Source organism: Gekko japonicus, unplaced genomic scaffold (genome assembly GCF_001447785.1).
Source record: "Gekko japonicus isolate JY-2015 unplaced genomic scaffold, Gekko_japonicus_V1.1 scaffold933, whole genome shotgun sequence".
Lineage (NCBI taxonomy): Eukaryota > Metazoa > Chordata > Lepidosauria > Squamata > Gekkonidae > Gekko > Gekko japonicus.
The window spans coordinates 269,159-282,556 of record NW_015165264.1 but is presented as its reverse complement, the minus strand read 5'-3'; the positions used below and the strand labels follow the sequence as shown (position 1 = coordinate 282,556).

The window sequence follows — 13,398 nt, the reverse complement described above, 5'->3', positions numbered from 1 at the left end:
TTAAGGGACAATCCAACATGAAATCACTGAGTCAGAGTGCATTAGTAAGTTTCCCAGTGGAAAATTCACTCAAGTGCCATGGGTGCCCTATTCAGATTGGGACTGTGGAGTAGGGGAGGAAGAGCTCCAGCCTCACCCACCCATGTCATTTTTCCAAGCCAAAGTAGTGCTGGGAGGAGCATTATTTACCCCACTGGTAAGACCCAGTGTGTAGTGTAGTGTAGTTGGATATACTGGCGAACGAGGATCCTGGGCAACCTGGGTTTGAATTGCCACTTCTACAATGGAAGCTCAGAGCTTGGGCTATTGTGAGGGAGGAGGGAAAACCAATGTTCGGAAGCCACTTCCAGTCCCAACTGGGGAGAAAAGCAGGATATAAATAAATGTAAATGCATTTAGAGGCTGGACATGGAGCTCCAGTTGGGGCAGATAACACCCTACCCACTGCACTGTGGTCCTGATCTGAATAGGATTTGTACACGCTTTTCCATCGAGTTCCCACTGCGAACTGACAGCTGCTTTATGGCTGGGAGTCCCCATGGTAGACTTGTATACACTGTAACATGTAGAACAGTTAGTTTTGACTTTATTAGCACCTTAGAGACCAACAAGATTTTTAGGGTATAAGCTTTTGAGAGTCAAAGCTCCCTTTTCACTCTGAAAGCTTATGCCCTTGAAAATCTTGTTGGCCTCTTGAGGTGCTACTGGACTCAGATCCAACTGTGTTCTTGTGCAGTCTAACACGGCTAGCCTCTGAAACTGTATCGTGTAGTTTGCCTGTCAGTGGTGGCACCTCACCTGTGGAGTGCTCATCCCCATGAGGCTCACCTGTTACCTTGTGTGTTTTCTTTTAGGTGCCAGGCCAAAACATTTATTTTTAAATTATTATTTATTAATTAATTTTGGCTTGTATTCCGCCCTCGCCAGAAGTAGGCTTAGAGCGGATAACAACAGCGAATCCACAGTAGGAATTAAAACATTTCACAATAGATATTTCACAATAAATAGTTAAAACAGTTAAAACAAGCTGTAAAGTAATGACAGATAGCACTGCAGTTTAGCATAGTAATCTTGGGAACTGGAGCTGCTAGGCCGTAAACCAGACTGTGGTTCTTCACTTGATGGACTTTTCAAAGATGGAAAGTTCACCAAGGGAGGCCAATAGATGGAGTAATTGGACACCTGCTGCCCCACCCAAAGGCCTGGCGGAACAGCTCAGTTTTAGATGCTCTGAGGAACTGTAATAGGTCCCACAGGGCCATGATCTCCAGCAGGACCATGTTCCACCAGGCTGGGGCCAGGGCAGAAAAAGCCCTGGCCCTGGTCAAGGCTAAGCAGATGTCCTTTGGGCCAGGGACAGGCTGTTAACTGTGAGGTTCCATCTATATCTATTTTTATGGTCTGCTTCTAGTATGAGAACTGTATTATGAATAGTATTAAAGGCTGCTGGGTGGATGTTTTATGGTTTGTTTCTTTAGCTTCATTTTATGCTGTTGGTGTTACGATTTTATTGTATTTTTAACCCTATGAGTCACTTTGTAGCTGTCTGGAGAGGTGACATAGAAGTCTTCTAAATAAATTAACCAGTATTTTAGATAAATTGTACAACTCCAAGGAAATGAAAGGATTTTAGTTTATTGTAGAAGGTTTGTACTTGAAAGTAAGAGGGAAAAGAATTCTTACTATCCAACTCCTCAGTGAGAACATGCCAAAAGTACACCTGACAGGCCAATCAGAATGTGTTTTCTGCTCTGGGCAGGAAGCTCTGATAGTGAAGAATTCACTATAGTTCCTTCTCGAGAAAGCATGACTTGATAAGAGTTTAGAGTTGCAAGGACTGAAGGAGTGAGGGGCCAATTAGAATGGTCCTTGGGAAATACTGATGGTTCTCAGAGATTTTCTAGCTGGCATGGTTGGTGGTCCTGTTGATCTCTGGAGTGAGTTGGCAGCCTGTGATGTTGACATGATCACTCCTAAATACCTTCTCCCGCTAGTTAGAGCCTTATTAGCCAAGGAGCTAAAGCAATGAAATGGCAGGAACAGTAGCTAGATAGCAATAGTAAAAGATTTGCAACAAATCTTCATGAACATGGGATGCTGCTAAACTTAGGAGCTATACCGTGGTGGGAATAGCATGAAAGAGAACACATTTTTTCTTACCATTACTTTCATTGGCAGTTATGCCACCCAGCAGAATTTTTCGGAGTGATGACTACACCTGTTACATCTTTGTGCACAGAAGAAGGAACCCTCAGTGACCAAGTGGCACAGTAATTTGCTACTAAGGATGGTATCTGTTGGAATCTATATAAATGATTTTATTATAGCTTTATGTCTGGCTGTCCCTTGGACTTCCATATCTTCTCTTTTGTTGGATACTTTTTAGTTTGTACAGGCTAATAATGTGGACAAGAACTTTGGAGTCATGCCTACTGTTTGTGCACTAAAACCTTGGCATTACTAACTAATTAAATCTGTCAAGAAGGGGGGTGGTTGGGTAAGAGAGGTTATAAGTACCCTTTGAGGGGAGGGATGGTGTTCTCAGCCTTAAAGACCATATTTGCAGCCACTCCTGGGAGCAGGGGACTAATGATCCCACCAACTATGACCAATTCAGCTAATCACTAATTCTGTGTTCTTGGGGCAAGATGCATGAACCTGCAGTGGCAGCACAATTCCTAAATTTCTGTGTAATATCTTCTTCTATTCAGTCTGTCTGCAGTCTGAACTGCCTGGGTCCTAGTAATGTATTCTTTTCAGTAGGAGATGGACAAGGCACTCATGTTACTTCTTTAGACTTTCAGTACCTTCGGCCATAGTATCCTTCTGAACCACTTTAGTTGATTAGGTCCATGACATGTTGTTTGCCGTGGTTGCTTTTGGAAATTTCAAATTTGGCACTGGAGAGCTGCTGTTCCGCTGCATGGTCTTGTATAGAGTTCCACCAAGTCCATTCTTGTTTCTCAAGCTATTTACAGTTCATAGGAAGCCATTGGGTGAGGTCTGGGCCATCAGTATGTAGGTATCACTGTCTCTTCTCCATCAGATCCTGGAAAAGCGGTGTAAATTCTAGACCACTATCTGACATCAATAGTTGGAGGGGGGTTGAAAAAACTTAAGCTTAATCCTGACTTGATGGAGGTACTGTTGTCTGAAAATATGGCTGATCCAGCCATAGGCATATTAAATGGATGTGGCTGTACCCTTCCTAAACAGTGAGGCTCCATCTGCCACTTCCCCTCCTGTCCCAGCTTCCTTTCCTCCTTTCTGTCCCCATTCCCCCTTTTCTTTCCATCTTCCCACCAACCCCCACCTTCCTCCTTGTCTTACTTGCCCACTCTTCCTTTCCTCAACTCTCCTGCAGTGTAAAAGTGAAGCCACAGCAGCCGTTTGGGGTTACCAGAGTTGCAAAGGCAATCCAGAACAGCTGCCGAGATCTTGACGTTTTATTTTAATTTAATTCTCCCCCCCCCCCATTTTATGATTTAAGATTTTCCCACAAATGTGGGGAGCCTATCAGTTTTGCAGAAACAGTTCTGCTGTCTGTGCATGGCCCCGCTGGGTGGATTTTTGTGATCTACATTCTAGATCCATTGTTCAGAATATTGGTGGTTTCCTTTACAGCTTGAGAACCTTAGCTACTTTATTAATATGTTTTGGATTGTGAGGGTGGGAATGAAGACCTCTGGTTTTGAGAGGTGAAAAATATGTTGTTTAAACCAATGGATCAGAAATTTTAAAAGTACAAATGAAAAGACTAGGGATGATTTTTTTCTTTTTTGTCTTTACAGCAATTTGGCAAAATTCTTGATGTAGAGATAATCTTTAATGAACGTGGCTCTAAGGTAAGCTTTTTATTTCTCTTCCCAGTTTCTCAGTCCCCTCCCCCTTCCATTTGATGTGACAAGGCAGCTTGCTGTCCAGAGAACATATTTTCCAGAAAGAACTGGAATCAGGCAACATATATGGCAAAGTTATCTAAGGAGTTCATGTTGCCTTTCCTGATAATTACAGGTGTTGAGTGCAGCGTATTTGTCTGTCTGCTCTAATACTCCCATAATTTTCCCTTTGAAAGATCAGGATCCCAAAAGTTCAGAATCATTTAAGAACAAAGGGGTTTACTGAAGCCATTAGGGCTTTTTTCCTCCATACTTTGGAGAGTAGTGTTTGGGGAAAGATGACTCTTGCAGTGTTTTTCCCCCCCATTAACAAACCTCAAAAATATATTAAGTGGGATATAAGAGATTTCACAGGATATCTTGTGTAAAAGATAGTTGTTCACCCCTTTGATAGTATAGTGGACCTTTCAGCATTGCCAAAACATTGATCTTTCATAACTAATCTGTATAACCTTCCACATTTCTAGAACAGCTTTGTGTAGCTGCTCATGATGTGATAGAAAGATAGTTTTGTTGAGCGTTAATGCCAATCAGATTCTCTGGAGAAAAGATTTCAGACGTTAGGGTTACAAGTGCAGTCATTTTGAGTGATATTTCCTAACTGGTTCTCATCACAAAATCGATGTCCCTTCACTGAAGAATTGATATGATTCTCTCTCTGCCCAGTAGGTCCAGCACTGGAATAGCAGGGAGTGTTGCAGGTCAGGAGCAAGGTGCATTGGCAGAGCTCTGTGGGGGAAGCTTGCACAGTGCATGTCTATACTATGCTTGACTTAATCAATGCTAAGTTTTCCACTTTTAATTAAAAATGAACATCTGTCCCCCCCACCCCATCACATGACAGTTTAAAAGTGCAACCTGGCTAGTACTTTATTTTTAACCCCTCTCGTCACTGTCTTGAGGTTCGTATCCCTGCATAGTAGAACCCCTGCTGGATTTCTATCTTCAGGTTTAAGTTCCTGTCCATATTTAGCATGTTGAAATTCCTATGCCTGTGTTACCTGAAAACCAGAAAAGGGGTCATTTCATGTGCGAACGTACCTTCTGTATATCTCCAATAAATTCTGAAATCGGCTCTGGTTTTTTGGGTTTTTGCTTTGCTTTGTTCTTTACATCCTCTAGGGACAAATGAGTCACTCTAATTTACTTTATGAAATTGTGATATGAAATATATACAATTCTGCCTGTACTGAGAAGGCTCTGCTTATAGAGAGCAGCAGAATAGCAGTGGGCTGCACTTTGAGAACACGAGGGACGCTGTGCTGGACTACTCTCTTTCAGCCAGCTGTAGGTGCTGTGTGGGAGAAAGCCAGCAGGTCACGTGAAAGGGCTACTGGGGAGAGTAGCAGAGCCTTAGCGGAGTCCTACAGGCAGGCCCTCTGAGTTATGCTGCCCTCTTCAACCTGAGTGTCTCTCATTTACAGCTTCTCAGAAGCAAGCCACTAAATACTTTTCTGCACCCAGGTTTGGTATTAATGGACCAACACTTTATGTGTCTTGGGGAAACATGTACGCAGTCCCTTCTCTTTAGAGTCTGCAAAAAGGATGCAAAAATAACAGACCTGTCAGAAACAATAACACACTTTATTCGAGTCTTTGCTATTATGTACTCTTGGTCCTTCACATCACACGATCTGCCTCACACATTTTACACACAAACACATAAAATTGCAAAATTTTGACTATAAATGCTTAACCCTGCAGCTAAATAAGCTCAAGGCTTCTGGTTTTCAGTTAAAACAAGAACTGTTTTCTGTTAACTGTCTTATAGGCATCTACCCTACTGGTTTCATTTAGTAAATATTTAATCCATATAGTTGTTCACCAAGCACTAGAATTTCTGATTCTCACCTGTCAGATTCACAGCAGTTTATCAGTAGCTTCAAAATTGAGGCTTGCTGTTTCAAAGATGGTAGATAGCATAAATGGAACTCAAGACACTCCCAGAAATTTCTGTGGGTTTTGTCAGTGAATATTAAGCAGGGCATCTGGGATTTGCAGTTCTTTGTAAAACTATAGCTTAACCATCCCAGTGAAGGAACACAAATCTTTTTCAGGGACCCCCTCACTTGTCACCCCCCCCCTTTTGCAAAAGAGTATGCCAAAACTTGAATGCCTTTCTCCTACTTTGTGGTTTCTGTTCTAACCTAACGATATGGAACCTCTTTTCTCCTCTCTCTTGGGAATCGGAAAGCAGATGCTCCCGCTGCCTGCCTTGTGCTGTGTTCTCAATATTACCCCTTCCCTCCCTGGGTTTCTAAAGGGTGTATTCTTGGATATGTATTTGATAAATGAATGTTTAAAAGGTGAACATGTAAAATAAAAAAAACAAATTGACCTGGATTCCCACCCCACCCCCACCCCGGGTATTTGGGAAACTGCCCTATGGACTGAGCAGATCTTTATCCCTTCATAACTTGCAAAGATCCTCTGTCATAATTGTTTTCCCGTGTTGGGAAATCTGTGAGTTCCTGAAGATTTTGCATCTTAACCCATTGCTCCATCTGAGATGAGATGATAACTCAAACTACAGGGAGAAATAAGTGATCAGTGTGCTTTTTTGCATGTTTGCAGCATTTTAAAATATTGATACTTCATAAGAGCACAACAACATAAAAAGAAAAATTGTGTGTAATTTCCCTCAAAAACGATGAGGAGAATCTATTGGGTATTGGACGAATTGGATGAAAACTAAGAATGAACTATAGTTTGGAGCTATTTAATACAGTCTCTTTTCTGTTTGGCCCAAAGTGCTTTCTTACTAGGTGATTCTCATATGTCCTTGTTAGTCTTCTGCTGGTAATGTTCCTGGTTGAACACCTAACGAAAGCAAAGGAGTTTTCCAGGTTCTTTTTCCTGTGGAATTACTTCATTTGCCCCAAAATGAAGTATTTTGGTTTTCATGGAAACTAGCTTGAGTGTCTTCCATTTACTCTAGGTTTTGATTAATACAAATTCCTTTAGATTAGGGGCACTCAGAGTTTGCCACAGTGGGCCTACCTGAATCAAGGAAGTAATTATTTGAACCACCCATTCACTATTTTTTCCTCATCAAGTCACAGCTGACTTATCGTGACCCTGTGGGGTTTTCAAGCCAAGAGACGTTCAGAGGTTGGTTGCCATTGCTTTCCTCTGCATCACAATCTTGGTCTTCCTTGATGATCTCCCATCCAAATACTAACCAAGGGCAACCGTGTTTAGCTTCCAAGATCTGATGAGATTAGGCTAGACTGGGCTATCTAGATCAGGGCATTCACTTACTATGGCTCACCTGTATTTGATCAAAAGGGAAGAAATATGTCGATTATATTCTGTTTCCTGGCCCAATCAAGATATAGGTAGGCATTGCACAATGAGGGCTTGCATCTCCACAGCAGCTGTACATAGGGTAAACGGCCTGACTTTTCCCTGTGACATATCTGTTTCCTATGCTATATGTTGCTGAAAGTGTGCATTACAGATGCAGAATTCAGTCTTCGCATCTAAGAAGCATACACTGTGTACTATTCATGATTTGGGTGAGATCTTTACACACAATGGAGTTCTTTTGTGTATAAATAGGACCAAACCAAAAGTGTAAAAAAAAATATGCAAGGTATGTGGCAAATTTGATTATAATCAGGTTTGAACTTCTCTGAATAGTCATGGGCTGATATGGCCAGCCAGTGTAGCATGTACACCATAGGCATATTAATATATATGCTACTCTTAATATGCAACAAATTTGTTCTCTTTGTTCTGCTAACAAAAGTGCTTCTCATTGATTCACACCTCTTTTACATTGCATTCTAGCTTGTTCAATATGACTCTAAAAGAAAGTCCTGTCTTTCTCTGGTACAGATTTTAAAGCTCTGGACTCACTTCAAATAGCAAAAATACCTTTATACAGTTTTGAGCTCTTCATGAGTTATCTTCCTTCAGAGTGAAATGATCTTTCTTAAACTACAATGTATAACCTTTTTCATCATTCTTAACGTGACAAAGGAACCTTGAAGAAAGTCTGGTCAATACCTGGATAAATCCCATGTATGCTGCCTTGAGTTCTATGGAAGAAAGGCAGAATATAAGCAGAACAACAATACTGCTCCTTGATTTTGATCCATGCAGTATACTCTTAAATGGGAATTCCACTTCTTTTAAATGCTCACTTTAATAACAGTATGCCCCCCTCCCCACAAATGTTGAAACAGTTCCTATCGCTCATCTCAAATGTAGTATGAAGAATGGCAAAAGATGCATATATGCTTTTGAAGCAGGTAACCCTAACCCTGGGATTTTTTTATCATTAATGCAGGCTTCTGGATGTTGACTCAGTCTTTAAAGTGTGTCTGTGTGTATATATAGATATATTTTTAAAAACTGAAATTATGGAAAGTCATTTCCAGCACCATAAGATAAAGATGCTGCTTCTGAGGTGAATGTTCTAAACACTTAACCCGGGGGGGGGGGGGGATCAAGGGTTAACAATGCATGGATTTCAAGGGGCTCCGTTTTAGTTTCCTTTGGTTTTTGGTTTTTTTATTATTATTTTTTTCTTAATTTCTGTGTTCTGGCCACACCCAGGAGAATCGTCTGCTTTTGATTTCTCCCTTTACAGTTACATGGTAAATTTTCTTTCTCATTCTTCAGAGATGGAAACATTTTATAAACTCTGTATAATTATTATTTTTACACTGCTCATCCTGTTGCTTGTTATTTATTTGCAGAATCTGAGGCCAGACTAAAAGGGTGATGGTTATTTGGTCTCTTGGTGACCCTTGAACAGCTCCTGAAAGAAAAAAAGGGTGCCACTGGGCTGCAGATTGCTTCCAGTTACAGCCGAATCTTCTCTGGTGACCAGTGGGGTGACAGATGTCTCAGCCAGATTGCACTCACATCCATCCAGTTTCCGATTATAGGAGAAGTGCCTTTAAGAGCCAGCAGGTTATATAGGCAGATCAGCTCGTGTTCTCCACTTGAAGGCTGTTGTTGGAAGAATAGGCAGTTTAATCTCAAAATCAGCAACAAGTCCAATTTAAAGAGAGGCCGTATATATTTCTGGATCCAGCACTTCTCCCTCTCTTGATCTGGCCCTTTTCATAAAGTCAATTTTCCAGCAGTATACAAATTCAGGGACGGCAAACGTTGCTTGAATATAATAGAGGTAATTTAGAACAGCTAGATTTGAGTCCAGTAGCACCTTAGAGACAAAGAGAGCTTCGACTCTCAAAAGCTTATTCTTGTTAGTCTGTAAGGTGCTATTGGGCTCAAATCCAGCTGTTCTACTGCAAGCCAACACGGCTACCCTCTGAAACTACGGGTAATTTAGGAGTGCCAGAGGCATGTATATGTTATGTATAGTTCTTGCTGCTTTTTGCAAGTTCTCCATGTTTTCTTGAGTTTGCAGGGATTTTTTTTTTAAAGGGCAGACAAAATTTAAAACGATTGCAGTGAACTAATTTTGTAAATGTACACACTCATCTCTGTCATGTATTTATTTATCTGTCATCTTTGCATCCTGCCTCTGTTTCAAGAAGCTCAGGAGAGTGTGTCTGTTATACAAGCACATCTGGGGGGGGGGGACTAGGTTGAGGGATGGTGACTTGTCCAGATGGAACAATTGCACTGAATTTCTTTTCTTCATTGGACTTTTGGTTATAATGGTGTGTATCAACCAGGAGCTTCACTCTTGGTTCTTCTGCCAAAATCTACAGGGGCTCCAGGCTTCAAGTTGGCAAGGAGCAGCTTATTTACTTTAGCAGGGCTCAAAATGCCCTGATGTTTAAAGGTTCACCTCTTCAGTCTCTGGTTCAACTCTAAGGGAGGGGAAGGAGGCACCCATTAACAATGCTGCACCACACTTCAGTTTTTATAAAGCTTGACAAAATTTATTGAAGATCATTGGAAGAAATATAACACATCACTGCATGGTGACAGTGAGAAAACAAACATACCAGCTCACAAAGTTTCATGCTTTCAGACCCACATGATTTGAAAGGTGACTTGGTTCCCTTCTGGTGAAAGGTCTCTGATATTAAACAACCTGCCCGCCAATCAGGGCCAAATAACTAGTTATTATTTGTAGGTGTGGAGTGCTTAAGGAAAAATCGCCAAGGTCTTCAACTGGAACAGATCACAGATGTGTTCAACTGGAACAGAAGCTAAAACAACTTATAGTCTTTATTGCAAGTTAAATCTCTAAAAGGGAAAGGAAAGTACCATACATGGTGACATTGGAGTCATGATCCATGAAGACACATCTTCGTAGCCTGCACTAGTTTGAAGTCACTCTTCATGACACGAGATGTAATGTGCTTTGTTAATTTTGTTAAATGCATAGGTCAACAGTGGCAACAAATGAAGGGCATAACTTTTTCCACAGTATCTCAGACTTTGCAGCTATGTATCTTATAATTCATGTGGTATTGTATTTGGGGGCAGTTACTTCATTGTGATGAGAATATATACAAGTGTATCTAGAACAGGGTGATCCGGTTAGACCCTTAAGTTGTGATAGAATCTCATTTCCCCAGCAGTCCAGTGGCAAAAGCAGCTTCCTCAGAAATTAGCACTTCCAGATCATCATCTTCTTGATCCAGTAGAAGAGAATGTGGCGTGGGAAGCACTGGAGGAGAAGGAGCAATTCTGCTTTCCCCGAAAGTAGGCTCCAGAGGGAAGGTCTGTTGGAAATGAGCTGTACTTGAAACAGTGAAGGGAACCATAAGAGAAAGCATCAGTTGCCAGGAGCAACGCTGCTTTTAAAATGACAGTAGTTCTGTGCGCGGGTGTGGGGGGGGGGGGGGGGGGGGGGGGTATGGATAAGGCACGGTCTTGTACTCTCAGCCCCCAAAGCCTTCAAAAGCACTTCTACAAGCAATGCTGGACTGCTTTAGAGGGAAAGGTCCATTGAAAGGAGTTGGGCTTGCGTGCCTGACAAAAGAAGCCCTTTTAGAAAGACACACTTAAATTCTTGGAACACAGGATTTTTTGGAGAGTGTAGAATTCAATTGTCATCTACATTTAGAAAAGTTTTTTATCCCTTCCTTTGAATACTCTCTCCATTGAGCTCTACAGGGCAGCTTATGACAGGAAGCCCAGCTATGAAGTCCAAAATCCAGATAGCAAAAGGTTTGAGCCTAGCAGGTTTTTGTTAACACCTATATAAGAATATTTTAAAAGGCTGCTTTTTTTCCTGGTGGAAAAAGAAGATGGCTCTCTAACCGCCACTGCATTATGAGAATATCTGCATTGCTGAGTTTTCTGTGAATTAACAAGCATATTGCATCATACAGTACAGTTCTAAGCAGAGTAGCACCCTTCTAAGCCCATTGAAAGTCAATCACCTTAGAACAATATAACTCAATGTAGAATTGCTCTGTTAGGAGGCAAGGCTTTCTGTTTAATATTAGCAGTTTCCATAATACAGAACATGTGCTTTGTTTCCCCTCCACTTCTGAGGTGATAGTACTAGCAAAGAACAAGGATAAACCGGTGTTATATTTTACATCAAAGAGCAAGAAGTAAATATTCATCAAGTCCCTTTAAAAGCTAACTGTAAAATGGTCATGATTATCTTTGCGTAGCAATTTGTGGCGAACATCTGCATTCTAGCAAATGGTCCTGAGCTGAAGGATGCTGAAGTTTTGTAGAACCAAAGGGGTGGTAGACCAGGTCAGTGCCTGAATGGGAGACCACTCCTAGTCTTAGTCATATAAACAGCTCTGGGCTTTCTAAAGAAAGATGCCACTCTAAAAAAAACAAAAACCCAAACAACAACTGGTTTTTACAGTCACACATTAGAATGCATCATTTTCTTAGTTCCAGATGTAATTGATTTAGCTGTCATAGCCTAGCCCCTAAGAAAGGGAAGCTGTCCCTTTCAGTGCTATTTTTACATAGGTCCTAACATATTTATAGACTGGCAGTGATGTACGTATTGAGCACAGAGGCCCTGATGTTCAACTGAGAGGCCTGTTGTGGAAGGCATTGTGCAAACCAAGAGTTGTGTATGATCTCTGCTGTTAGCTGTGTGAAAGGTGATGAAAAAATGAGGCCAGAAGAGTGATTTTCTCAGAGCTGAAGGGGATGGGGCTGCCTGGCCAAAGATTAGAATGTCGGGATTTCTGGAGTGCCACACCCCCTTTCTTGGGGCAGCTTGTTCAAAAGACCTGTCTGTATCCTTGCCATTGAAAGGTGACTGTTGACACTGCTGCAACAGTAGGCATTGAACGGCCCTGTATGAAAAAAGGATTTCTATCCAGGGTTTAACAAATTTCTGTCCATCAGGCAAATTTGTCTCGAGTAACTTTTTACTACTTTTAGTCTGGCCTCAATTGCTTTATGTTTTATTATTTTTTAATCTGATTACAAATTCTTTTTTTTAATTGAATTTCTTTCATGAAACATGCATGAACCAAAAATGTGACTCTAGGAGAGTATTGCTAAGTTGTGCTGATGTCAATTTCATACTGTGATATTTTTTTTCTCTATTTATCTAGATATTGGTATTTCAATATATAACGATGTGCATGTTTTCCCCCCTTCTCCCGCTGCATGCAGGGATTCGGGTTCGTAACTTTCGAGAATAGTGCTGATGCAGACAGGGCCAGGGAGAAATTACACGGCACCGTGGTAGAGGGCCGTAAAATCGAGGTGCATGTCTTCAGTAATTCAATTTCTTCTTTATATTTATTCTTTTGTTTTCTTTTTTTGTGTCTTGCCTCACTTATTTCACATTTGGATTCCTGTCTTGTGTGTGTGTGTGTGTATGCGTGTGTTTGTATCTCTGTTTTTTCACTCCCTTCCCCCGCACTGATGTATATAAAAATAACATCCCCCCCACTCAAATATCTATATATATTTTGTTACTTTAGGTATTTTTCTTTATTTTTATCCTTTCTGTTGAGTTTATTCCAACCCACTCCAAATTTTTGCCCTTCTGCTGTCTTGATTTTCCTTTGCTTCAGTTTGAGGCTCCAACTTCTCTTGCCAAGCCTTATCAGAACTAACTAAAAGAACACTGTCCAATTTCTAACTTGGTGTCTTAACAACAAAAAGGGGGCCAGCCAGTATTTGCCCTTTCCTCAGAGGCCAGTTCTCTTCCATATGAGTGTGAAATGATACTAATGGTAAACAGGGACGGAGAGAGCAGGAAGACGTTTACTGGGGTCATGAGAGTAACTTTATATTGATATGATTTCAGTAAAACAATATATACTCAAATTAATGCAGTGAACACTGATAACTGTGGCTAGGCAATGTAAACTACATCGGAGGAAATTACTTAGTGGCTAATTTTCTGTTACCTCATATTGAAAGATAACTGGCCCCTTTCCCTTCCATTCTCTTTTTAAGAAAAAAAGTACTAAATATAGGAGAAAAAAACCTTGAAAACCGCCGTTTTGAGTAAGATGTTTGCATATTTTGCTTTTTTTTCTTTTGTTTTTTGTTTTGTTTTCTTGTTTTATTTCCCTTTTTCGATGGTTTAGTGTTTAGGGCCCTTCACTTGACTCACTCTTTC

The 13,398-nt window shown here is 40.9% G+C and overlaps 1 protein-coding gene across 7 annotated transcripts in view; it reads left to right on the top strand.

Moving 5' to 3' along the window:
• Positions 1-13,398, top strand: part of RBFOX2 (RNA binding protein, fox-1 homolog (C. elegans) 2) — a 135,241-nt gene that overhangs the window by 92,868 nt on the left and 28,975 nt on the right. For all 7 annotated transcript variants that reach the window (XR_001482480.1, XM_015410205.1, XM_015410206.1 and 4 more), the window contains exons 4-5: positions 3,792-3,845; positions 12,438-12,530. Coding sequence is in view for 6 of the 7 variants with exons in the window: in XM_015410205.1 (XP_015265691.1) it covers positions 3,792-3,845; positions 12,438-12,530 (147 nt within the window). In the remaining variant the exon portion in view is untranslated. The remainder of the gene's footprint in view (positions 1-3,791; positions 3,846-12,437; positions 12,531-13,398) is intronic.